At 36.1% G+C, this 24,006-nt stretch overlaps 5 protein-coding genes across 5 annotated transcripts; 3 read left to right on the plus strand and 2 right to left on the minus strand.

The window, feature by feature from the left end:
* The first annotated feature begins 269 nt into the window (after positions 1-269).
* On the plus strand, positions 270-2,987 carry LOC145614603 (uncharacterized). Its single transcript, XM_081669664.1, has 3 exons — positions 270-1,051; positions 1,163-1,273; positions 1,750-2,987. Exons 1-3 carry the CDS (start codon positions 396-398, stop codon positions 2,219-2,221), a joined length of 1,239 nt encoding a protein of 412 aa, XP_081525790.1. The 5' UTR covers positions 270-395; the 3' UTR covers positions 2,222-2,987.
* An 847-nt stretch (positions 2,988-3,834) lies between these two features.
* On the minus strand, positions 3,835-6,783 carry LOC145615438 (uncharacterized). The gene has a single exon (XM_081670510.1). It carries the CDS (start codon positions 6,588-6,590, stop codon positions 4,320-4,322), a length of 2,271 nt encoding a protein of 756 aa, XP_081526636.1. The 5' UTR covers positions 6,591-6,783; the 3' UTR covers positions 3,835-4,319.
* Positions 6,784-7,874: 1,091 nt separating this feature from the next.
* Positions 7,875-12,413, minus strand: LOC145614893 (3-methyl-2-oxobutanoate hydroxymethyltransferase 1, mitochondrial-like). Its single transcript, XM_081669964.1, has 5 exons — positions 11,984-12,413; positions 10,839-11,045; positions 10,609-10,755; positions 8,561-8,614; positions 7,875-8,453 (listed from the first exon to the last, which is right to left on the minus strand). The coding sequence occupies exons 1-5, from the start codon at positions 12,389-12,391 to the stop codon at positions 8,223-8,225; spliced, it is 1,047 nt and encodes a 348-aa protein (XP_081526090.1). The 5' UTR covers positions 12,392-12,413; the 3' UTR covers positions 7,875-8,222.
* Positions 12,414-14,873: 2,460 nt separating this feature from the next.
* Positions 14,874-19,583, plus strand: LOC145614625 (uncharacterized). The gene is made up of 10 exons (XM_081669688.1): positions 14,874-15,329; positions 16,508-16,644; positions 16,744-16,917; positions 17,104-17,340; positions 17,447-17,547; positions 17,661-17,733; positions 17,855-17,923; positions 18,034-18,141; positions 18,725-18,850; positions 19,163-19,583. The coding sequence occupies exons 1-10, from the start codon at positions 14,993-14,995 to the stop codon at positions 19,355-19,357; spliced, it is 1,557 nt and encodes a 518-aa protein (XP_081525814.1). The 5' UTR covers positions 14,874-14,992; the 3' UTR covers positions 19,358-19,583.
* Positions 19,584-20,415: 832 nt separating this feature from the next.
* LOC145615722 (putative WRKY transcription factor 75) lies at positions 20,416-21,453 on the plus strand. Its single transcript, XM_081670773.1, has 2 exons — positions 20,416-20,909; positions 21,231-21,453. The coding sequence occupies exons 1-2, from the start codon at positions 20,416-20,418 to the stop codon at positions 21,409-21,411; spliced, it is 675 nt and encodes a 224-aa protein (XP_081526899.1). The 3' UTR covers positions 21,412-21,453.
* Positions 21,454-24,006: the final 2,553 nt, after the last annotated feature.

The raw sequence follows: 24,006 nt of genomic DNA on the forward strand, positions 1-24,006 counted from the left end.
CCATTTTCATAAACCACTTAAACACAAAACTAGAATATTACGATTTCTTAACTAAAATACACTAGATTATTTATACAAGTACCATATAAAAATCAAAAAATACAACTTAAAAAAAATGGAGAATTGAACCCATAAACGTCAAAAAAAATAGAGAGCAGAAACTGAAAATGTCCTTTTCCAAAAATTTCGTTTATATATATAAATCCCATCCCACTAGCTTCCACTCTTTTTAATTATCTTTCTGATTTCTTATCCCCCCACCCCTTCCAAAAGTCAGCGCCTTCTCTTGTCTCCATTCTCTCTCATTCCTTCCTTCCTTCCTTCCTTCTTTCTTTATTCTCACTTTCTCTCTCCTCCCCTATTTTTTTTTAATTTTCTCTCTCCTCATTACATCCATGGAAACCCCTCCAGATTGGGATCTACTCGCGGTTGTCAGAAGCTGCTGCTCCACCACCACCACTACAACCACCACCACCACATCCACGGCTGATCTAGAACCTTCTCCACCACTTCTTCCGCCACCTCCGTCGTCGTCTTCGGCTTCGCAGTTTATCCCTGTTTCTCAATTACCTCAGCAGCAGCAGCAACAACAACCGCCAAAGCAAGAGCCGTATTTTTCTACATCGCCTTGCTCAACAACGAGTGGGGGTGGTGGTGGTGGAGGAGGAGGAAGTGGTGGTGTTCTTTTTCAATTTTCAAACCCCTTTGAGCCTTGCACCTCAACGACGTCGTTTGAGTTGCAGGATATTTGTAAACCGTTGATTTGCACCACTGCAACTACTACAAATAGTTCCGTCACAATTCATAATAATAATAGTTTTCAGTCTCTCTCCTCGGCTTCGTTGGCGTCTCCTGTATCTTCGCCTTCTTCAGTCATTACTGGAAGATCTTTTGGAATTGTTGAACAACAACAGCAACATCAACAACAACATCAACATCAACATCAAACGCAGCTTCGAGGATTGATTAAGCCTTCTCATGTCATTTTCGGAACTTCTTCTCCTTCTATTGCTGGAAATAATGCTTCTCAAACTCAGAGAACTAAGAAAAGGTTGGTTTTATATGGAATAATTTTTCATGAGAAAATTATGATTTTGAGGAGTACCCATTTAGTAGATTGGTGTTAATTTTAATGGGTTTTGTTTTGATTTTTGTAATACAGGAAGAATTTGATGAAGAAGGTGTGTCATGTTCCAGCAGAAGGTCTTTCCTCTGATATGTGGGCTTGGAGAAAATATGGTCAGAAACCCATCAAAGGCTCTCCATATCCAAGGTGGTTTTTCTTTTTGTTTCTTTCTATATTGCTTCATTTTTACCAAAAATAATAAAAAAAAAAATAATAATAAGAAAAAAAAAGTCAGTACTCCCCCCTCGGGTAGCTCGAGTTTTACACACTTCCCGCTTTCATTCGTTTAATTAACAAAGTGTTTCGTTAAGCATATGCTAAAGCACCTATAATGATAAAATGTTGTGATAAGCTAAAGAATTTGTGTTTAAACTCTTTATTTGCTTTTAAAAGCAAAGCAAATTCCTCAACACACAACTCCAAGAATCTCATCAAATCTCAGCTCATTTCCAATAAACTTTACTTTTTAAGGCGAAACCAGAAAAGTAGTCCTTGTTCAATGAAACCAACCATTAATAGAAATTCACCAACCAAAATCATTTTATTGATTTTCAATTTTTGCTACAAATTTGTCTTATTTTTCACTAATGAATTTTATTTATTTCCAAAAATAAATACAACAGGGGATACTACAGATGTAGCAGCTCAAAGGGATGTTTAGCCAGAAAACAAGTAGAGCGCAACAGATCAGACCCTAAAATGTTCATAGTCACCTACACTTCCGAACACAATCACCCTATGCCAACTCACAGAAACTCTCTCGCCGGAAGTACCCGTCAAAAACCACTTTCCACCACCGGAACACCGCCGGAGCAGCCCACTTGCTCGTCACCCTCCGCCGCAAGTCTCTCTCCTTTGACCGAGAAGTCAGAGTCAAAGAATGAAGGAGATGAATTAATCAAAGAAGAAGATGATACAAGCGAGATGGCTCTATCTGATTTAATGCTTAATGATGATTTCTACGTGGGATTTGAGCAAATCGACGGTGGCTCAGATGGTAGTGATTGTTTTTCGGATCATTTTTCGCCGTCGTCGTCGGAGTTTCCTTGGTTAAGTAATAGTAGTAGTACGGCAGCAGCTGCCGGAGGGAGTTGACTTTTTCCGGTAGACGTTGACTTTTTATAATTTTTTTCCGGTGGGAGGAATTCTAGTGGTTGTTGATGATGGTGGGATTGACTTTTGGTTCATTGACATGATGCCTTCCCACTTTAATTTGGTCAACTTTTATTTTATTTTATTAAAAATTTATTAATTTTACTTTATTTGTGCTTTTTTGGAGGGGGGGAGGTGGGAAAAATGCTCTCACTATTTGTCAGAATCTATGTAAGGTCACAATGGCATTGTGGATTTGTAAGGTAGTGGAGATTTAACAGTAAACCAAAAGTTAGAGAGATAAGGAGGAGAGAGAAATTTTAGAAAACACTTTTAGTTGGTAGAATCTCTATTCTCAACTAAAGTGACTTTTTTTTTTTTTTTTTTTTTTTTTTTTTTTTTTTTTTTTTATGATTTGTAAGTGAATGTAATGGGAAATTGGGAATGGTCCATTGAATGTTAGCAAGAGAAGAAAGAACCTTGTAGAGGCAAAAAGAGGGATGGGGTTGAGGTGCATATGCTTATAGTTATTCTTTTGTTTTTGTGAAGGAAAGAAAAAAAAAAAAAAGGAAAAGGGTCAAAGGGAAGAGGAATAGTAGTATAGTGGTAGTAATTAGCAATAAAACTCGTAAAGTTAATTATTCGGTATATATACTTCTTTCATTTTACGATGATTGTCTTCTTGTTGTTATGGTGTATTTATATTTTAGATTGACTGATTATTTGTTTCATTTGGTGTTTTTTCTCGAAATATATTCTTATATTCTTACGCTTTGTCCTCTTTACTTATTAAGATTAGATTAGTGTTTGACTCATACACAACTAACTCAAAACTTTGCTTTAACTTGATTTTTGCTATCGAATATTGACTTTTAGAGTTATGTAAACACATTAAAAGATTGTAAGTCAAAGACAACATATTATTATTTGTGAACGGAGCGAGAATTAAAGCTAAGTTGCTTTTTTATCTTTGGAGTTCATTGTCAAACGGGCATTTTATTTATTCTACTGTAAATAAATTTATTAGTTTATCAAATGCTTTAAGAAGGATGGTGATAGTTTAATGTAAAAATTGCTAATTTTGGGACCATCGAATGGAATCTGTGGAAACACATGGTTCACAGCTGTCGGTTCTCAATCTCCAATGAAAGTCACCATCTTTTTCCTCTTTAGTTTTGGGGGATAAATTGGTAGGACAACCCTAATTACTGCCTAATTTTAACTGAAAACTCTGCACAATTTTTAAATTTAGTAGGCCTTATTTTTAGAGCAGAGCAGAGACCATTTACAGACATTACAGTACCAATTTTGGTGAATGAAACTATAAACAAGCAGTAACTTTTCAATCTGTATTTCAATAAGGTTTTAATTTCTGAAATTCCCTACCTTCAACTTGATGTGAACATTCCACATTCCTCTTTTGAAACTACTATAATCTTTTGTCTAGTAGCTTTTAAATGTGGGATTCGATTGAGGAGGACCGGAATGGAATATGCTATATGTAGGCATAAGGGAAATGAATAAGAAGTTAAAAGTAAAAAAATAAATAGGAGTAGATTGTAATAAAACCGAACAAAACTCCCAACTTTACACTAGTATTATGTTGGAGAAAATATTTAGAACTATGGTTATTGGATTGCACCACCAAAAATAGTCTTCTTCATAGAAGATTATACCGATACATCATGCTTATTGCAGACAAGGGTTTCCCCTACTGTGTCTGCATCTTTGCTGAATAATTGACAATCAACCCAAAGGACATGTTGGTACAACATCACTCTGTCTTCTCAGAAAAAGGGGATTTTGAGCTCTGGCTTTCAGCTCCCTAAATCAGCTGAGCCTGAATGCAGCTTTCAGTCGTTTGTGGTGGGTTGAACAGGCAGCTAATAGCGACGTTGTAGCATCTTTTTCTCTGCTTACCATGTGCCTCGGCTTCATACAGCTTACTAACACTGTGACTTGTAAACCGGGGTGGTCTTTTGATTAGACGTAAATTGAGAATTTTAAGTTCCCCTTATTTAAAGAGGGACTAATTAAGCAACTTCCTCCACAAGTGGGGAAGTAGAACCTTTCATGCCAGAAAGCCACTCTTTATACAGAGTCACCTGTATACTTCGACAAACTGTTTAAGTTTATCATCTTCGCCTACTGCAGGAAGCCACTCTGTGAGTATCTCCATGGTTATATAGTCAGGATGACAAACCAATTCAGTCATTTTCTCCATAAGCTCTAAGGCTTTATCAAGCTTATTCTCGTCTCGTAGGCCTTTGAATAAGGCATTGAAGGTGCTCGAATCTGGGCCCACGCCTTTGGCTATCATGTCCTCAAAAAGAGAAAGTGCTTCCCTCAACTCATTCTTCTGGCAAAGAGCATCTATTAAGACATTATATACTACAGTATTGGGAGGAGTCCTGATGGATGAACTCATTTTCCTGAAAATTTTCATGGCTTCACCAAGCTCTCCTGCCCTGCAACATGCATAAATTAGTGCTCCAAATGTGACAACTGTAGGAGCAATCTTGTTTTCAACCATTTGTATAAGCAGTCTACGAGCTGGTTTCAGGTCCCCGGTTCTGCTGAAATATGAGATCAAAGTATTGTAGGTGATACTATCAGGTTCAAGCCCAACCTCTTTCATTTCCTCCATCAACTGATGAGCTTTATCCAACTTATTCTTTTTGCAAAAGCCGTTGATCATCACATTATAACACCGAATGTCAGGGACAAATCCACCACTTTTCATCTCGAATAAAATTGACTCAACATCATCCATAAGCCCTGCTTGGGACAAACCAGAGATCAGGCTATAAAACACAATGGCATCTAATGCACATGCTTGTCTTATTTCTTTGAACAACTCCATTGCTTTATTGATATTATTTACACCACAGAAACCACTAATTAATGTAGTATAAGTTATTTTGTTTCCTTTTAACCCTTTTCCTTCCATCTGACGGTAGAACTTGAGCGCGTTACCAGCTTTACCATCTCTGCACATACCACCCACTAGAGTATTAAGAGTAACAACGTTTGGTTGAACTCCTTGCTTCTCCATCTCATCAAACAATTCAAGAGATCTCTCAAGCTCATTAACTTTACAAAATCCATCAATTAGACAATTATAAGTGCTACTAATTGGGGAGCATTTACCTTCTGAAATCATCTTTCTCATCATAGCTAAACCTTCTTCTGCACGACCAGCTTTACATAGCCCGTTGATAAGAGTATTATAGATTATTACATCCGGCTCAATGTGAGAACCTATCTTCCCGCTCCTCATTTTCTCAAACAAATTGATCGCTTCATCAATCTTAAAAGACTTGCAAAGGTGATTGATACTAATTCCAAGAGTCACAACATTAGCACTTATGCCTTTCGCCAGCATCTCTTCCAATAATACTTCCATTCTTTTAAATTGGCGGTCTTTTGCCAAACCTGTCAACAAGGCATTATATGGTGCAACTTCAACAGGTCCATCCAATTCCATGAAAGCAGTCAAAAGCTTCCAAGCCATGTCAATCTTTCTAGTCCTACAGAGTTCAGAAATCCATCGCGTCAACAGAACAGTATCAGGAAACGCGCGGTGTCTGCCAAACTTCAACGCTAGCTCCACAAGTTCCTCCCAAGACAACCCCTTTCCGTGCTTCCTAGCTTCCAACATCACAGAAATAACAATCGCAGCAGTGTTTGAATTTGGCGGGAAATCCGCATTTGGTTGGAGCATATCGTCGAGCACCTGGAGTGCATCATCAAAACGCCCATTTCTTAGAAGCTGATCAATCACCACATTCCGAACATGGGTATTCTTCATCTGGGATTCTAATTCATCATACATTATCATCAATTCTTCAATCATTCCTACCCGCCCTAAACATTGAATGAAAAGAACAACAGAATTAACCGTCAAAGGAACACCCATCTCTTTGGAAGTGGTAAGAAGCTCGAAGAGCCTCTCTTTCCAGCTGGGTTTTCGAGAAGCAAGCTCAAAAACAGCCTGAAATGCAGAAGAAAGCAAATTAACATCTGGGCAAGCAGAATTGGAACGAAGGTGTTCGACGAAACTGAGGGCTGTTGAAGAATCACCCAGACGACGAGTAATTTGGAGGATGTGATTGGAGGAGAGAGAATTAGAATCTGAGAAGAGAAGATTAGAAAGCTCTTGGTTTGTCTTCCAGCTTTCATTGTCGTTGGAATTTAGGACTTCTACGATTTGAGTTACGATTGAAGATGAAGAAGGGTCTACTTTAGGTGGTTCAGTAATGGAGGTTTTTTCGATGAATGAGTGAAGGAAAGCGGCGTGAATTTGAGGGTTTTGGTGTTTGAGTAATCGAAGGAGTTTTGAGCAGATTGGTGCTCTTGATGCGATGCTCATCTTTCTCTGATTCTTCTCTGAGGAAGAGGGGAATCAATTTTGGGAGGGAAGAGAGTCAAATTTGAAGACACTGCATAAAACGGTTTGCTTACACCCACAACGGTAGATGTCTTGATGAGAGGTTGTGGCTCGGTTATGGTCGGGTATACCATATGTGCTTGATAAAGCGTGCTGCACGATACACACGTGACCATGGTGGTTAAGGGCGATACATAATTACATACTTCGTATCGAGGAATATTATTGACTTATTGTTATTTCCCAATTAAATTATTATACATGATTGTAGCTGAGTTGGATTGCACTCATTATATTTTTTCCATTAGAATTCACTAGTAACAATTACGAAGTACAAAGGGAAATGTATACTGATATTTGAAAGAAAATGTATATTGATATTTGTCATGTCAAGATTAATATACCAATTACTTTCCACATACAACGACACAAATCACACAAAGATATAAATTCAATTGCACCATAATAGAATTGATCTAAAGGATGATAAGTTGTTTCTAGTGGTTGAGATAGCCAACCCTATGAGTAACATTAAAATATTAAATTAATATTTGTGTGAACTTTGTTGGATATTGTAAATAATTCTTGATACAAATTAGAGAAAAGTTCCTAATAGAAGATAAAAAAAAAAAATATAATAATCTTTAAGACATTCATTTTGACTTTAACAATCATAATTCATTAAAAGATTCTTTTTCAAAAAATACTCCGTAATTCATTAAAAGATTCATCATATAAAATGAGTACTATATATATTTTTTTTTTTTGAAGGGACAAAATCGTAGTACTGTATATTATTGGACATCATGATTGTCAATTCTAAGACTATGTAGATGTAATTGTGGCAACAGTACCAATGTCAAATCACACACGACCCTTGTCAAATGTTGTCATAGCAAAAGGTCAAAAGTCATGTCCATGACACTTTCTCTGAAGGAATCTCAAATTTTAATTCAAAATTGAAGTGGAATTTCTCAAAGCTTCAAGGTCGCCCATGATTACCCTGTCCTTTGTTATTGTTAGCAAGTCATTCTCATCAGATTCTTTAGAGATTACAAGAAAATTTCAAATAAACATTCAAATACTAGTAGTAAAATAAACTTGTATGTCAATCATCAACATTGGTTTATCCTACCAATGATACTCCGTAATGTACTAGAGCTTAGACCTCATCTTACGGAGAGAAAATGCGGATATTACATGATTGGCTGATTTAATGCTTCAAATATATTCATACAGAGGATGAGCCTGTTTAGAAGACAGAAATGAAAGTCGAATACAAAATAAGAATATCCATAAATCTCTTATTCTCATAAGGTTTATTCAGCCGAAATACAGTTTCTGTTATGCCTCTTAGCAAAATTACAGCACCCAACAACGGAGCTACAGACTTACAAGCTTAAGGAAAACACTATCTTCTGTTTCTGGCAGGGTGCTTCAGTGTCGTAGCTGAAACATGCTCACTTATACTAGCCAGAGCAAACTGATATAACATCTAAATTCTACTGTCAATAGAAATTAGGGGAAAACTCTTGTCAATATGAGGAGCCATTATGATTTGTTTTTTGGATTGTCGAATACATTTTGTTAGTCGTAGCAATCTATGAGGTGATTTTATTTTTTCTCCATCTTTTCAACAGCTTCAGCTGCAGCAGAGGCAGCTTTATCCAAGCCCATCTGTTTTAGCTCATCCAAGAAACCACCAACTTCTGAAGCACTGATTTTATATGGGCTGTGGTCAGGTCCAGGGAACGAACCACTTGTTACTTCATCCTTGTACTCCACAAGGGCTTTGTTGATCACATCTCCGACGTGTGCATATTGCTTGCAGAATTTAGGAGTAACCTGCAATTATTGATTAAAAAAGCTAATAAATCATCTATTCTACTTCTATTTCATTTTTAGGGGTGGCGGTGGCAGAATGTTCAAGTAGCACTGTCTAACGGTCTAACCTTTGCATGGTGAGGGTGTTGCAGCATTCCCAGAAGATCATGATACACTAACACCTGAAATTTAAGAAGCATCTGGTAAAAGAGATCATATACGATGGGATGCATATCTCATGGAGTTAGTCTACAATAAAAATAATAAAATCTCATTTAACCTTTTTATCCCCTTTGAATGACAGACGGGGCAAATAATTTGGAGGGTGGGGGTGGTGAAGAGGAGTCAATGCCACAGTTCCTTTTTTTAGTCGAATCTTAGAAATGACGTCTAAGATTGTAATAAATTTCTTACAGAATCATTTTAATGATTGAGCATGACAACATTAGGATAATATCAAGTGAATCAATTGGACATAGGCAATTGAGTAAGTCTATCTGATTTTAGCCTGAAACAGCGGTAAATTTTATGGGACCACAGAAAGAGTGCATCATACTAAACAAACTTGGCTGCAGAATTCTGCATCTTTAATTCTTTATGATGGAATTGTTTGAAGCATGGGGAGAATGAAGAAGGAAAACAGCATTCTGCATTACAGAATGGTAGGCTTCCTACAAGTAGCCAAGAATTGATTGTATAGTTTTCTAATTTGTGATGCAAATCAGAGGGACCATAATTAACATAAGGGCATTCATAAGTCCACATCAGTGCTTTAAGAGGGAACACTTACTTTTGCAGTCTGTAAGAGAGGTGAAGCAACTGAGACGATTTATTAAGCTAATAAAAGAGGTGCATGAAATCACAGAAAATAGTTTCCTATCTTTATCTCTCTCAATTTCTATAATTAACTCTCCTTGAAACACTGGGAGATGATGTACAAGTTTTCAAACAATTTTCAACTCACAACTTCTTTATCTTTACTTCCAAGTTGAAGAGAAATGTTTGGGTAGCCTTTCATGTGAGAAAGGTCAGAAAGAAATTTAAAGCACTTAGAATAAGAGTTTCATTGAATAACTGGTATGTTTCTATAAAACAAAAATAAAAAGAGCCTAGTCATCTGCAGTGCAGCAAGGAATTCAATTGAAGAGCTGGTAGTGTTCAAATTAAGCATTAGAGAGGCAAATAATTCTACAATTTTATTAACATGACGACCCTTTTTTTTTTTTTTTCATTTCTGTTCTTTGGTAAAATCTGAGCATGTAAAGCCACAGAGGATGATGAGGATTTTGCTGAAGTGGAGTAGAGGCACTGCAATGTGCTCAAGGCACTTGCAGTGCACAAGGCCTAGTGGCCTACTTAGGTGCCAAATTCAGTTGAAGTCATTTATAGAGGCATTGGTAGTCTATCAGATGTCATGAATCTCTCAATCAATTTATAACTAAGGTAATAATGATGCATGCTGAGAAAATGAGTTATTTACAGCTGTGTTTAAAAAAAAAGGGCAACCTAAGATCACAACAGTAGAAATTGTGCTGAAAATTCCAATTTTTTTTTCAATAATTTAGGTTAGTCTCGTGTAACGGTGTAAGTCAAAAAAGGAATTTTCAGTAATCTTACACAAGAAAATTGACTTCCACCTAGGTTTGAGCACAGGCTTCTTGTCTTATGCCAGCACTTCAAGAACTGTAATACATTGGTGCAACTTGCACATACACACCAGGTCACCAGGAAAACCATTGCCTCAGGCCCTCGGTGCAGGCTTATGCCTTCTTAAACAGTGGGTCAGGAAACGAGTCTGATTTAAATTCAAGGGGAGGAAAGGAGCATAAAGTCAACAAAAAAGGGATACACTACTATAATTAAGTATTGAAGGGACACTGCTGATGAATTAAGAGAGTTGAGGGATGAAAAGAGTTATGTGCAGTGTGGAAGTCAAGCTGTACTAGAAAGAACCATAGGTCGGCTAAAACCAGGTTTGTAATTAACACAAGAGTGTACATTTCTATATTGTATAGTAGGCAATGGCATGTGAAAAGATGTCGAGTAACAAATGCATGTATTTTCAAAATATACTAAGCAAAAATCAAGATGATAAACTCTAAACTTCTTCAAACTAAAACACATTGCATAAAGATAAAATGTCAACTCATTGACCTTTCAATTATAGAAAACAAACCTGCCCACTGCAAAAGGGTCCAGCTCCAATACCAATAGTAGGAATTCCTAAAATGGATGTTGCTGCTGCAGCCACCGGTGCAGGAACACATTCCAAAACAACAGCAAAACACCCAGCTTCTTGCAAAGCAAGTGCAGTCTCTACAACCTTCACAGTACCACATTCAGCGCTAACAAATATCAAGTGTATGTTCACATGGGGTGATGACTTAGGAGTCTATCAGAAGATACCTTAACAGCACTGGAAATGTTTCTCCCCTGAGGCCTAAATCCTCCAAGAACACTAATGGCCTGTGGTGTCAATCCTACATGCCCAATCACTGCAATTCCGGCTTCAACAATAGCTTTTGCTGCTGTAATTCTAGAAGGTGATGCTCCCTCCAATTTTATTGCATCCATTCCTCCCTCTTTCAAAATTCTGACAGCTGAATCAACTGCCTGTTCTAATTTTCAAAAGCCATATCATGAACCATCACACTTATACATTCACAAACATAGTACTTGTATTAATTAAGGCATCTTATTACAATGAGTATATACTCACTCTAAATTATATTGAGTTATTGATTAATGATTATACACTTGTACAACAATGAGATAAATCAGTTTATACCCTCTAAAGCTTATAGACATTTTGTTTCTTAGAGCTTATTTTATGCCTCGCTGTAAAGATATCCCACGCCAGCTACATGAGTAATAAGGAATTGGGATTATTGGATCAGTCGGAAATAGGGGTATGCAAGCATTGGATTTGTTCAAAAGCATGATGAAAAGTCACTTGCTGAAGAGAGCAGTAATCTTACTTTCCACTGGCCAATACTCAGGATAACAATCAAATACACTCACCTTTAAGGCTTATACTTTCGATTATGATACAACAAAGCGTTTACAGAACAAATTGAAGGAGATGTGGTTATGTGAATAACATACATCAGCCCCATTTTCCCAAATGTCTAATCTAATCTAATACATTCTTAAATCATCATCAGTAAAAGCTACTAGTATTTTTTTTTCTTTGATTAACCACCACTTTATCCTGTTGAGCTTTTAGCCACCAGGTCTAATATTAGATACAAGAAATTAAACAAACTTAATTGCACTGAATTAAACAACAGCATGATTATCAATTTTATTGTACAATATATTAAATCAATAATCCAATTGCAATAAGCATTCCCTGCTTATCCAACAAGAACTACCCACTTAATCAAACCACCATAATTACCATCTAACAATAACATCAATTATCCAATTGTAATTCAGTAATTCCATTCCCTAATTATTCAACAAGAACAACCCATCAAGCAAAAACCCACAAAACAATCACCCAAATTCACAATTCATCCTTAAATCATCCAAAAATATAATTTTTATACCTGCTGAGTACTGGACTCATAAGTACCAAAAGGGAGGTCCCCAACAAGAAGGGGTCGAGTAGCACCACGCGCCACCGCACGACAATGAACAAGCATTTCATCAAGAGTAATCGGCAAAGTTGTATCATACCCATGAACAACCATGGCGGCGGAATCTCCGACGAGGCAAATGTCAATTCCGGCGGTGTCGAGGTGTACGGCGGAAGGGTAATCATAGGCTGTCACCATTGTTATGGGAATTCCTTTGTTGTGTTTCTGCTTTAGGTGAGCTAATGTTACCCTTTGTTCTGTGTTTTGGGGTTTTGGACCGCCGTATACGGTGTTTTCTGGGATGTTGCTCATGTTGCGGAGGGTGAACCGGTGGCGGAGGACGGCGGCGTGTCTTAGGACAGTGCTGAAGACCGCCATTGAAAAAGACAAGAGTGGAAGAGAGTGTGTGCTTGGATCGTGATGGGATTGTTGGCCTACTTCAGTACTTCGTTATTTTTTGTTCTTAAAGAAAAAAAATAAATAAAAAATTTAAAACAGGCGTTATGTTATTACGTGTTACTCTCTCGATTCTAAATTATTTACCATATTACCAAGGTAGGAATGTATGATCGGAGTTTTAACGAGTCTACATCTGTGCATAACACGAATCAACTGTGTATATGGATGATGATTGACATACTCTCTTTTGTTTGGTGGAAGTAGTTGAAAGATTTTCTTGTAATGTTAATTGTTTCAAACAATTGTAACATTGATTAAGAGATGAAGTTTTGATTGTCTCTAATTTTAGTTGCATATAGTAATTCGGTTTTTCATCTCAACTTTTTTTTCAAAAACTTGATTTATCTCGTTTAAATGTCACGATCTATTTTTTAATCGAAGATAATACACTCATTATTTCATTAAGTCATTATACCTCAAGTCCTCACCTTAGTCACCTAATAATAATATTTCTAGGTGTTTTTACCTTTTTTTTTTTTTTTGACAGAACCTGCAGCTTAGCTCATATTATTAATTTACCAAGAGTTCAACATCGTTACATAATACTCCCTGAGTTTCAGTAGGAGATTCTTCAAGCCAAACACAATACTCACTATAATTAAAGCTTAATTTTGCTAAGCTATGAGCAACCACATTGCCCGACCTCCTGAAGCCATCTACTTCCTCCGTTTCTTATTTCTTGCAACATTTGCCATTTTGGGGTGGTCCACATTTCTTGCAACAAACTTATTTTTTTCCTTATTTGGAAACTTTTTTCGGTCAAAATTACCAATATACCCTTACTAAAAAATTTTAACACATAATGCTACCCATAATAACAATCCATTATAACCTTAATCTAAATTGATTATCAATTAAATCACACCCAATTAATCAAACCCATTGTCTTTCTCTCTCCTCCTTCATCTATCATTCCATCATCTTCATCTCTCATAATCAAATTCCTCTTTCTCTCTCCTCCTTCATCTATCATTCCATCATCTTCATCTCTCATAATCAAATTCCACTTTCTCTCTCCTCCTTCATCTATCATAATCAAATTCCAAATCACCTTTTAGTGGGTTTCAGATCTGATTGGTGGGGTTGGTGGCGTGGGTCTGGTGGTGGCGTGGGTCTGGTAGTTTCGTGGGTTGGTGGCGTGGGTTGGTGGTCGTAGGTTGGTGGTGTGGATCTGGTGGTTTCGTGGGTCGTGGGGTTGGTGGCGTGGGTCTGGTGGTTTCGTGAGTCTAGAACTGGTTGTTTCGGTGGTGTTGGTGCCCTGGTGGTGTCGGTGGGTCTAGATCTGGTAGTGCTGGTGGTTTCGTAGGGGTGGAGGAGGGGTTTTGGTGGTTTCGTGGGTTAGGTGGGTGGATTTGGTGTGGTGGGTCTGGGTGGTGGTTGTGGTGTCGTTGGGTGATTTCTGGGTGGTTTCGTTGGTGGTTGCTTATCGTTGCTTGTGGTTCTGGTGGCGTGTGTGTTCATTGGTGGTGGTGCTGAACTTTTAGTTATTTAATTAATTATTCACCCTCTCTCCTTAATCACATTATTAACATACCCTTACTTTTTATTAAACATGCTTAAAATCTTTTGACTTGGGAACCGTGCAACCCCCCTTTGTTGCAAGAAATAAGAAACGGAGGGAGTATATGGCTTAATACCTGACTTGACTCTATGATGCTTTGGCATTTGCATAGTTGCATCAAATGCATTATTTATAAGTTTCAACATTTACCACCCTTTATATTTCCACATCTTCGAAATTAATAATGAGGTTTTAGACTATTAGATGTTATTCCAGAAGCAAACTTTCTTTTATATTATTAAGAATGTTCATGTTGTACCAAAACTATTTTTCAATGTCTTGTTGGAACAAAAAAGAAAATATCTAAACTTTATTGTTGACTTTCCTAAAGCAACAATCTAGATGTTCTTGTTTAATTTGGTAAGTGAATAGTCAAATTTGGATGTCCACTCCGTCTAGAAACCATTAAAACATTTTTTTTTAACCTTCATTTTATTCAATTAAAGATTAACAAGTTCAATTAGCACGAGTAATATAGCTATAGAAAATATTTTAATATTACATCACTAGACTTCGTTTTACATTGCATAGAACTTGGTATTTGGTGCTCCTTACCTATTTTAATTCTTTACTAATTTTTAGGTTTGGACAATGCCCAAGGTACTTTATTATTCCAATGATAAAAATCCTTATTAATATTAAAATTTTAATATAGAATGACAAGTAATATAGTAATATCTTAGTGGTTAACATATTAGAATTTAAGCGTCTTGAGTTCAAATCTTATACTCCGTAAGTTTTACATTTTTGAACATATAAACTCAATTAAATGAGGATAGCATTACGTAACATCTAAACTTGTTTAGGCACGCTAATAAGAATGGAGTGCCCGTCTTATGTCATCTAAAAAAAGAAAGGTTGAAGTGGTTAGCTTCCAAGTTCCAACCATGGAAGTATTTGACAAATATTATGAACCAATCACACCATAAAAAACTGCTTTTATTTCGGCGTGACGAATAATGTGGTCAACACGAATACCATTCACATTCACTACTTGTTGTTTGTTGCCACCTCCATTTCTACTTCTTTATCGCTTCACTTCATCATCTTCTTCTTCAACAACTGCTCCATTCACTTTACGCATTCTCTCTCCTCGCCGCCGTAAACTCACGACTTTCTCCGCCGCCATGACCTCCGCCAACGGCAATTCTCCGGCTGACCATGTCGCCGGAAACTGGATCTCGGTGCCGGAACTCCGACTTCGTGATCATTATTTCACTGTTCCTCTTGATTATTCTCGTGTTTCTGATTCATCTTGCCCTAAAATCAGCGTTTTTGCTCGCGAAGTTGTTGCCGGTACATTTTTTAATTCAATCTATTTCTTCAATTTTAGATATTCGTCATTGCATTGTTGAATTTGATTGTGGATTTATCATATCTTAATCAATTGACGTGATTTTGAACAATTTTGTATTATATGAAAAATGGATCTAGCTTTTGATGGAAAGAGTTTTGATAAAGTGAAAAGGGCGTAGAAAGGGGATGAACTTTGAGCTTTATTCTAATATTGTTTTCCCTGGGTGTGTAAATTGTGTTTGTAATGAATGTGATTGCCTGTTTGCTTTGTTGGATTCCACTATTGTCATAAAACGCAGAAATTAGTGTTATCAACAGTTTAATTTGTTGGATTATATGCTAGTTGATTAATGATTACTGTGAATAGCTTTTGATTTCACTTAAGAATCTAAATTTGTACGAGGGAATTTTGATAATTCGTTTTGGTGGTGGTGGGGTAGTACTTCCCATTACAATTGTTTAGTGTAAAAAAGACATTCGATTGACTACAAGTGTTTTTATACCCTTTGCTTTAATAAATAGTAGACTGTAGAAAGAATATTGACTTAAACAAGTAGGAATACGATGCCCTGCACCTTATATCTTGGTACCACTGTCCACTATCACCGGTTTGTGTCAATGTTTGTATGGTGCACGTGGCTGATACCCGGCTTGTGATGTATGGATTCTGATCACAACCTCTCAGAAACTCAACTATTGCATGTGTGCATGTTTCGACTTGAAGCTACATGGTGGTGTAGTTCTAGGTGCAGGATTTTAAAACCTATTAAAGCCCCATTCTTCTCATATCGAAAAAGAAGTTTCAAGTCGAGTAGAGTGTATATTTAATTTAACTAAGGGTTTATAAGTTAAAATAATTTATCTATAGGAATAAGGGCTTATAAGTTGAAATGAGTGATGATAAATTCAGCATTTTGTTTTGGAATTTGGACGCACTGGGTGCAAAACTATACAAATTGGAGTTCCATACCTTTGAATAGGAAAACAATTAAAGGGGTTATAAGTGGACATATTGAGACTTAACAACCTTAAGCAAAATTTATACTCTTTTTTATTCTGTCTGGCTCTTTGAATAATGTGATATGTATTGCTCGGTTATGGTTGTTAATGCCTTAATGGCTTTAGTGTCTTTTGCCAATTTGAGGTTCACAAATACATATATCTCCTATTTCTCTCAGCTGGTAAGGAGGATCAACCACTGCCATATCTTCTATATCTGCAAGGTGGACCTGGCTTTGAGTCTCCACGTCCTACAGAATCAAATGGTTGGATTGGTAAAGCATGTGAGGGCTATCGTGTTGTGTTGTTGGATCAGGCATGGTTTATAGGAAGTTTCATTTGCAAATTCTGTTATTATGCTTAGGTTATGGTTCTTAGCTTCTTCGTGGAGTTACCTAATGCAGTATTTATACAGCGTGGAACAGGTTTGTCAACTTCCTTGACCACATCTTCTATGCAGCAAATGAAATCTGCAGAAGATCTGGCTGAATACTTGAGACACTTCCGTGCAGACAATATTGTAAACGATGCTGAATTCATTAGAAAGCGCATTGTTCCTGAAGCTGGTCCTTGGACTATCTTGGGACAGGTATAAGTTGATTTTAGTGCTTATCTCTTGATTTTTTTTTTGCATTTATAGCTTGTGAGTAAACAGACATGTGTATAGTGTTCCATTTATTGCTCAATGCTCATCTTCAATAAGTATTTATTCCCCCAAAAGTGAACTCATATAACTCTTATAATTCACAGTTTTTTCTTTCCCTTTGTTTTCTAGAGCTACGGTGGTTTTTGTGCTGTTACATATCTAAGTTTTGCCCCTCAAGGGTTAAAGCAAGTCCTTGTAACAGGCGGAATTCCTCCTGTTGCAGATGGTTGTACTGCAGATGCCGTGTATCATGCATGCTTTGAAAAGATTTCGCGCCAAACAGAGAAATACTATGAAAGATTTCCTCAGGATGTTGAAGTTGTCCAAGATATTGTTAAATTCTTGGCAAATTCTGAAGGAGGCGGGGTATGACATTCTAAAACATATAAGTTTACTGTTCAATTTTTGAATTGCTCTTTGTCGAAATTTTAAGTAGGTGTCATTGTATTTTTTTTTGTTTCCTTGAATGAAGGTGCCTCTACCATCTGGTGGAATGTTAACTCCAAGGGGACTTCAAACTCTTGGTCTTTCTGGTCTAGGGGCTGGTGCTGGTTTTGAGAGGTTGCATTACATGTAAGTAGTTAATATCTCGCTTTACTTAATATGAGATTAAAATATTACTCTTTTAGTAATTCTATCTCTTCCTTTCTGTTTACCTTTTCCTTTTTGTCCTCTGTTCTCCACAGGCTTGAGAGAGCCTGGGATCCTGTTATAACTCCAGGTGCACAAAAGCAACTCAGTTATTACTTTTTGAATGCCGTAAGTAATTCAATGTACAAGTAGTATTTTTTGCACTACAGCTTTAAAATTTTCAATTTAATCGAGTCCCTTTTTATACTTGTTATGACAATTAATGGCTTGAAACTTTTCTGGATGGCAGTTTGATAATTGGGGGTCTTTCAATACGAACCCACTATATGCCATACTTCATGAGTTGATTTACTGCCAAGTATGTTTAGTATCTCTTTTCTTTTCATGTGTTACGGCAGAAAAAATTGCTGCTGTTTGTCTAGCAAAGTTCTCCCATGAAAATAAAGGTAAGTTGTTTTAAATCTGCAGGGTGCTCCATCACAGTGGGCTGCTCATAGAGTAAGGGAGGCCAAAGGAAGCAAGTTTGACGCAATCAAGGCAGCAAAAGAAGGGCGTCCTGTATACTTCACTGGAGAGGTATGCTTATGCTACAACATATGATAGTGCTAAGCTTTCAAATGTTAAACTTTCTTTTCCAAGTGTCAAATCCTCCTATTCTAGAAATTCTCCTTTTCTTCTCCTATGGGTCAGCGAGTCTCTTCCTATGGAGTTCTTGTTAAATTTACATTATGGTAAATTCTAGCATGAGAGCTTCTTATGCCATGAGAAGAAAATGTCTATCTATTTCTTCATAAAAGTCACCCCATAATACCCAAGGTTATTACTTAATTATAAAGCTCACCTTGTAACCCTTGACTTGCCTTACAACCTTCACACACAGAAGTTATTCATGCAATAACCCTGAGTGAAGTCAGTGAATTTTGCTGTATCTAGAGTTAACTGCAAAATGTTCAAAATTTATATTTGGTTACGTACGGCCAAAGAGTACTTGCTTTCCTTAGTAAATGATTTGCTTTCTTTGTTTGTCATTGACAATATAAATACGACTGATCCACAATCTGTGTTTTTCATTGTGTTTCTTGCATTTTGGAATCTGCAGCAGGCAGCAGTGAACGTCTGCTCATGTAATCTTATCTGACTTGATACTCTACTTGTACAGATGGTATTTCCATGGATGTTTGATGAAATCTCTGCCTTAAAACATCTCAAGGAGGTTGCCCACATACTTTCAGAGAAAGAAGATTGGCCTCCATTATATGATGTAGCAGCACTAGAGAACAACAAGGTCTGATCCTCTGCCTTGTACATGTGATATGGACCCTAAATATTTCTTTGTCTTCTCTGGATTCTTAGCCTTCCTTGATGATATGTATTGCTGATGTTTTAATGGCAGAAAACCAGGATTTATAACTTGGGGCTTGCTTAAACTGCAGATATTTTAGACTTCTTTTTGTGTCAGTAGTTTTATGTGAATACATGTTTCTGTCATGTTGTGCTCCCTCGAGTTTAGATAATGCTGGCTAATGGCTTGCAGCTTTAATAATTAACCCTCTATAACTGTGTCTTTTCATCTAACATTGCATGACAATGTTTATAGGTTCCTGTAGCAGCTGCGCTCTACTATGAGGACATGTTTGTGAACTTCAATCTAGCCATGAAAACTGCTGAACATATTTCTGGAATTCGGCTGTGGATAACTAATGAATACATGCATTCTGGTTTACGGGACGGGGGAAGTCACGTCTTTGATCACCTGATGGAGATGTTGAATGGGAAGAGGCCCTTGTTCTAATTTTTTTTCCAGACTAGGCTAATAAATACTGCTAGCTTTTTTTTTATTATCTACATAGAGATTTGCGGATTGTAACATGTTTCATTGAGTTCATAAGCGCAGGACCATGATAGAGTGGTACTGGTCTTGCTATTAGAGAGAGGTTTAGGTCTGAATTTTGATGATTTTATAGAATGTAATGATATTAAGTTTATGATACTCAGAAATAAGAATAATAGCATGTTAGCGTGACATGTTTTTGCAAAATCTAGTCCAAATTGACCATGTGTAAAATTCACCCGATTTCAAGTCCAAGTATGTTCAATATTAATGGCTGAGTTTGTATGGGTTAAAATTGAAGGCATGATTAAGTCTTAATCGACATAAATTCCTTAATGCATACAAAAATAGTACTGTGACTGCTGTCAAAAAGACTATCCTTAGCTTTATGCAATTATGCCTCCATCACCAATGTTTTTAAGATTAACAACCTACTAGTATAAATCAAATAGCTACTTTCACTGGTGGACAGATAATATATCAATTCACAATTTCTCATATTAGAAATGGCCTTATTTGTGGTAAACCTTGTTAATTGACTATGTGGGTTGGTGACTTAACAAATTAACACACTTAAAATTCCTGCAAGAAGCTACCTTGCTATCTGTATATATGCGTCATTGCGTCGACGTATTCGCCTTTCACCATTGATAATGTACACTAACTAGAGAAAACGACAGAATAAATACTACACAACTAACATAAAATGCAAACATATGTATTGGATATTTGTAGGAAAAACCTTTCACAAACGTAATGTAGCACCAGTAGTTGAACCAACAAAGTAGGTGCAATTTTGTTGGCCTTTATTTTCTTTTATTTCTCTCTAAACTCCTTCAAACGTAACATCCTCTCCTTTTTCCCTCCCTTTTCACATACACCTCTATTTCTCTAACTCCTTATTTTTTTCATATATCTGGCCAACGTTCTTACCTTCCATCCATCTCATCATATATACACCCATACACGTTTTTATATTCGCCCCGAGCCTCTTCATCTATACTCGATCTCATTATCGAATGGAAGGGCAGCAAAATGTCCCACGCGTTGAGGTTCAACATAAGGAACTTTCACCTCCGTTGTTGTTTTCATCAAATGATTTTGAGGCCGCGACTGTCTCAGATAACGTTGATTGGTCTAGCTTTCTGATCGATTCACCAACTGTTAAGGCTGATAGTAAGTATGAATATTGTCATAATGATAATGAAAGACTTGATTGCCTTGAGTTTGAAAATGATCGTCAGAGTAATGGTTCAGATTTTTTAAGTGGTGGAGATAATAGTACTAGAAGCAATAATGAGGAAGAAAATAGAGGAAGTATTAATCATCTGTTGGAAAGCAGCAAAAGAATAAGTAGCTGTAGTATTAGTAGTAGTGGCAGTACAAGATCGAGGAAGGCGAAGGTGGTTCCTCGATTTGCATTCCAAACGAAGAGCTCTGAGGACATTCTTGATGATGGATATCGTTGGAGAAAATATGGGCAGAAATCCGTCAAGAATAACATCTATCCGAGGTATGTACATGTCTAGGTCGTTCTTCGTATACAAACAAACAATTTTCTCTCTTTGGAGGAATGATAATTAATGCTTATAACATTACAAAAAATCAATATATGTTGATATGTGAAAATTGAAAATCGAAAAATAGAAAATGATAGGGTATATGGTCATCTTTATTCTTCCTTTTTTTTTTTCTTGTGCTTTTCATGAACAAACTTTGACTAGTAGCTAACCTTCTTATTTCTAATTTCATGATCGATAGTCTTATATTAATAGGTTTAATTTACATGTTGGTGTAATGATCCGAGATTAAACAAATTATGTTTATCATACAGGAGCTATTATCGGTGCACACATTTGACATGTAATGTGAAGAAACAAGTGCAGAGGCTATCCAAGGACTCTAGCATTGTCGTAACAACATATGAGGGAGTTCACAATCATCCTTGCGAGAAGTTGATGGAAGCCCTTTCTCCTCTCCTTAACCAAATGCAATTTCTATCTAGTTTAACCTAAGTAATCTTCATTCATGAATTATTTAACCACATATAATGCTAAGCTTTCTCAAAGAAAATCTAATTATAAAATGTAAATGCACATATACATGTATGGATGAACATATAAATACATGATAGTATATTTGTAAGCTTGTAGCTAATTCTTTCTTAAGTTAAAAGTTAGATGAAATACATCCTTAGTTCTTGTTGTATACGTAATAATGTCAAAGTTTTATCTTACATGAGATCAATTCAACAATTGTTGGGCCAATTTTAATTTATGAAACTAATTGTAACATCTTTAATTAGGGTTTTAATTTGTACTTTTTTCTTAATAAAAATAATTACTTCCAATGAAGATCATATGTGAATATGTGATGCATGTGTGATTTTTGATTTGGATCATCATCCTGAATTATTTGGATATGTGCTTCAGTTATGAGTTCCATATGGCCATATAATATATTTTGCACAACTTAATAGTCCCAAAATGCTAAAATGAGATCGAGTAAATATTGTCTTTGTTTAATTGATCACCAAGAATCACTATTTACTCCATATTTCGCATTTAATTGATTTTTGAATGATCATCTTGTTAATATGCTAATAGCCCATCTCAACTAAAAGATTAAGGCCCTGTTCTCTAACGTTGAAATTCAGTTCAGTTCAGTTCAGTTCAGTTCAGCTCAACTCCTAATATCCTTCTCTTCTAAAATATTCATTTCAGTTCAGCTCAACTCCTAATATCCTTCTCTTATAAAATATTCATTTCAGTTCAGCTCAGTTCAGTCAATTAGAACAGGCCCTAAGTTGATGATTAGAGTTCATATTCGATTTAATGGTTTGTTTATTTTACCAAATGTCACTTGAATTTATTAGTGATCATCCAACATTTTCCCTACTTTATGGGTGCAAGTATGGGACCTATGCATGGCATTTTCAATTTGTCATATGTTCTATTCCATACCTAAGTTAACATTGAATGCATTGCTAACCAATGTTTTTGTTCACGATCTCGTTTAATCAAAAATAGTGGTCCTACACCCATTCAACATTCAATACGATTTTAATGCCCACTCGTTTATGGAAACCATGTAGCATAACCAACAATGGTATAAAAATGAAACCAGCCATCAAGATACGGTGTGACAAAAAGTAGAAATAGATTGTATCAATATTATTCTCTTCGTTTCTAAATAATGACTAGGTGACCGAAGACCATAGCCAGTACACCAGTTGTTCATGAATCATGACTTCAAATTTGGGGTGAATCGTGAAGCTAGTCTGTAATTGGGCCACCATTCGATATAATACATCACTAATTCTAACTTCGTACTGTGTTATGAATTTATGATAGATACCCAAGGGAAATTAATTGATTGAAAACCTCATTTAATAGACACGAATTACTTGTTCACTGGCCCATCATTTTGATCCATACTTAATTGGGCCACATCCTTTAGACCATCAACATTTACCGACGGATCTGGCATCCTTAATGTACACGTGTATAGCTGACCCTTATAAATAGTACGGAGATGGGCCCTCCAGGTGAGATCTTCCACAACGGCTTGTACGCGGGTCGGCGGGTACACGTTTTTTCACGTGTCCCACCGCCTATATACTTTTATTTTTTTATAACTCTGTTTTGTACTCCATCTGTCCCAAAAATAACAATCCATTTAGGTTGATTACGTGGATATTCAGGAAATTACGTAAGAAGAAGTAAAAGTATATTGGAAAGATAAATTTACATGGGGTTTGTAAAAAAATAGAGAGAGAAAGTAATAAAATAACATGGAAAATCAAATTTTTATATGGAAAAGCTAATTTTGCACAAATATTGTAGCAAATTGGTGGGTGTTTTAATGCAAATGGGTCATTCTTTTTGGGACAAAGTTTTGACCAAATGGGTCGTTCTTTTTGGGACGGAAGGAGTATGATTTAGGAGTACTGTATTTCTTATAAGCAGATGGTTTGATCATATGTTAGAATTCGAACCACAACCTCTACAAAGTACGGAGTAAATTTATTATCAAGTTTATGACAATCTGTTGGTATAAAATATATTTTACAATTGTTACAATTTATTGTACACATGATCAGGAAAATTGATATACTTAAAAGTGATTAAAAAAAATTTTTTAAAAAAAAGAAAATAAAAAAAAAAAAGAAAAAAAAAAAAAAGAAAAAAGCATCATCAATATTCTAAACAAAGCATCAATAAACATGTAACTCAAGGTGAAAACAACCTTAAAATAAGGATAAAGTATACTCAGTATTATTGAGTTTACGAAAGTTTCCTCGTCGATTATATATTTTATATTTTTTAAAAAATCAACACACTTTGATGGCTACTCCATACCACGAAAAGTTAATTCATACACGTCTATTCCACTTTGATTACTAAGTACTAACCCTTACACTCGTTTAGCCTAAGAAGCATTACATTGGCAACGTATAACCATTTTATCAAAACTATAGAGTTATGCACCCATGCATAAATATTTTTAAAAAATAATAATATAATAAAAATAAAAATAAATCTTCATTAGACAAAAAATACTTCATATGTTAGGTATGTACATTGTATCTAAATATGTGCGATAGTTCA

The sequence above is a fragment of the Chenopodium album genome, chromosome 25 (assembly GCF_948465745.1).
Source record: "Chenopodium album chromosome 25, dcCheAlbu1.1, whole genome shotgun sequence".
NCBI lineage: Eukaryota > Viridiplantae > Streptophyta > Magnoliopsida > Caryophyllales > Amaranthaceae > Chenopodium > Chenopodium album.

What these genes read in the sequence shown, in the direction of transcription:
- LOC145614603 (XM_081669664.1), top strand. Translation starts at nt 396, where the DNA reads ATGGAAACCCCTCCAGATTGGGATCTACTCGCGGTTGTCAGAAGCTGC. An exon ending in ACTCAGAGAACTAAGAAAAG is followed by an intron (nt 1,052 to 1,162) that starts GTTGGTTTTATA and finishes TTTGTAATACAG; the next exon opens with GAAGAATTTGATGAAGAAGG. An exon ending in AAAGGCTCTCCATATCCAAG is followed by an intron (nt 1,274 to 1,749) that starts GTGGTTTTTCTT and finishes TAAATACAACAG; the next exon opens with GGGATACTACAGATGTAGCA.
- LOC145615438 (XM_081670510.1), bottom strand. Translation starts at nt 6,590, where the DNA reads ATGAGCATCGCATCAAGAGCACCAATCTGCTCAAAACTCCTTCGATTA.
- LOC145614893 (XM_081669964.1), bottom strand. Translation starts at nt 12,391, where the DNA reads ATGGCGGTCTTCAGCACTGTCCTAAGACACGCCGCCGTCCTCCGCCAC. An exon ending in ACATTTCCAGTGCTGTTAAG is followed by an intron (nt 10,756 to 10,838) that starts GTATCTTCTGAT and finishes GGTACTGTGAAG; the next exon opens with GTTGTAGAGACTGCACTTGC. An exon ending in GACCCTTTTGCAGTGGGCAG is followed by an intron (nt 8,615 to 10,608) that starts GTTTGTTTTCTA and finishes CTTAAATTTCAG; the next exon opens with GTGTTAGTGTATCATGATCT.
- LOC145614625 (XM_081669688.1), top strand. Translation starts at nt 14,993, where the DNA reads ATGTGGTCAACACGAATACCATTCACATTCACTACTTGTTGTTTGTTG. An exon ending in GTTATTACTTTTTGAATGCC is followed by an intron (nt 17,734 to 17,854) that starts GTAAGTAATTCA and finishes TCTGGATGGCAG; the next exon opens with TTTGATAATTGGGGGTCTTT. An exon ending in ATGAGTTGATTTACTGCCAA is followed by an intron (nt 17,924 to 18,033) that starts GTATGTTTAGTA and finishes TTAAATCTGCAG; the next exon opens with GGTGCTCCATCACAGTGGGC.
- LOC145615722 (XM_081670773.1), top strand. Translation starts at nt 20,416, where the DNA reads ATGGAAGGGCAGCAAAATGTCCCACGCGTTGAGGTTCAACATAAGGAA. An exon ending in AAGAATAACATCTATCCGAG is followed by an intron (nt 20,910 to 21,230) that starts GTATGTACATGT and finishes TTTATCATACAG; the next exon opens with GAGCTATTATCGGTGCACAC.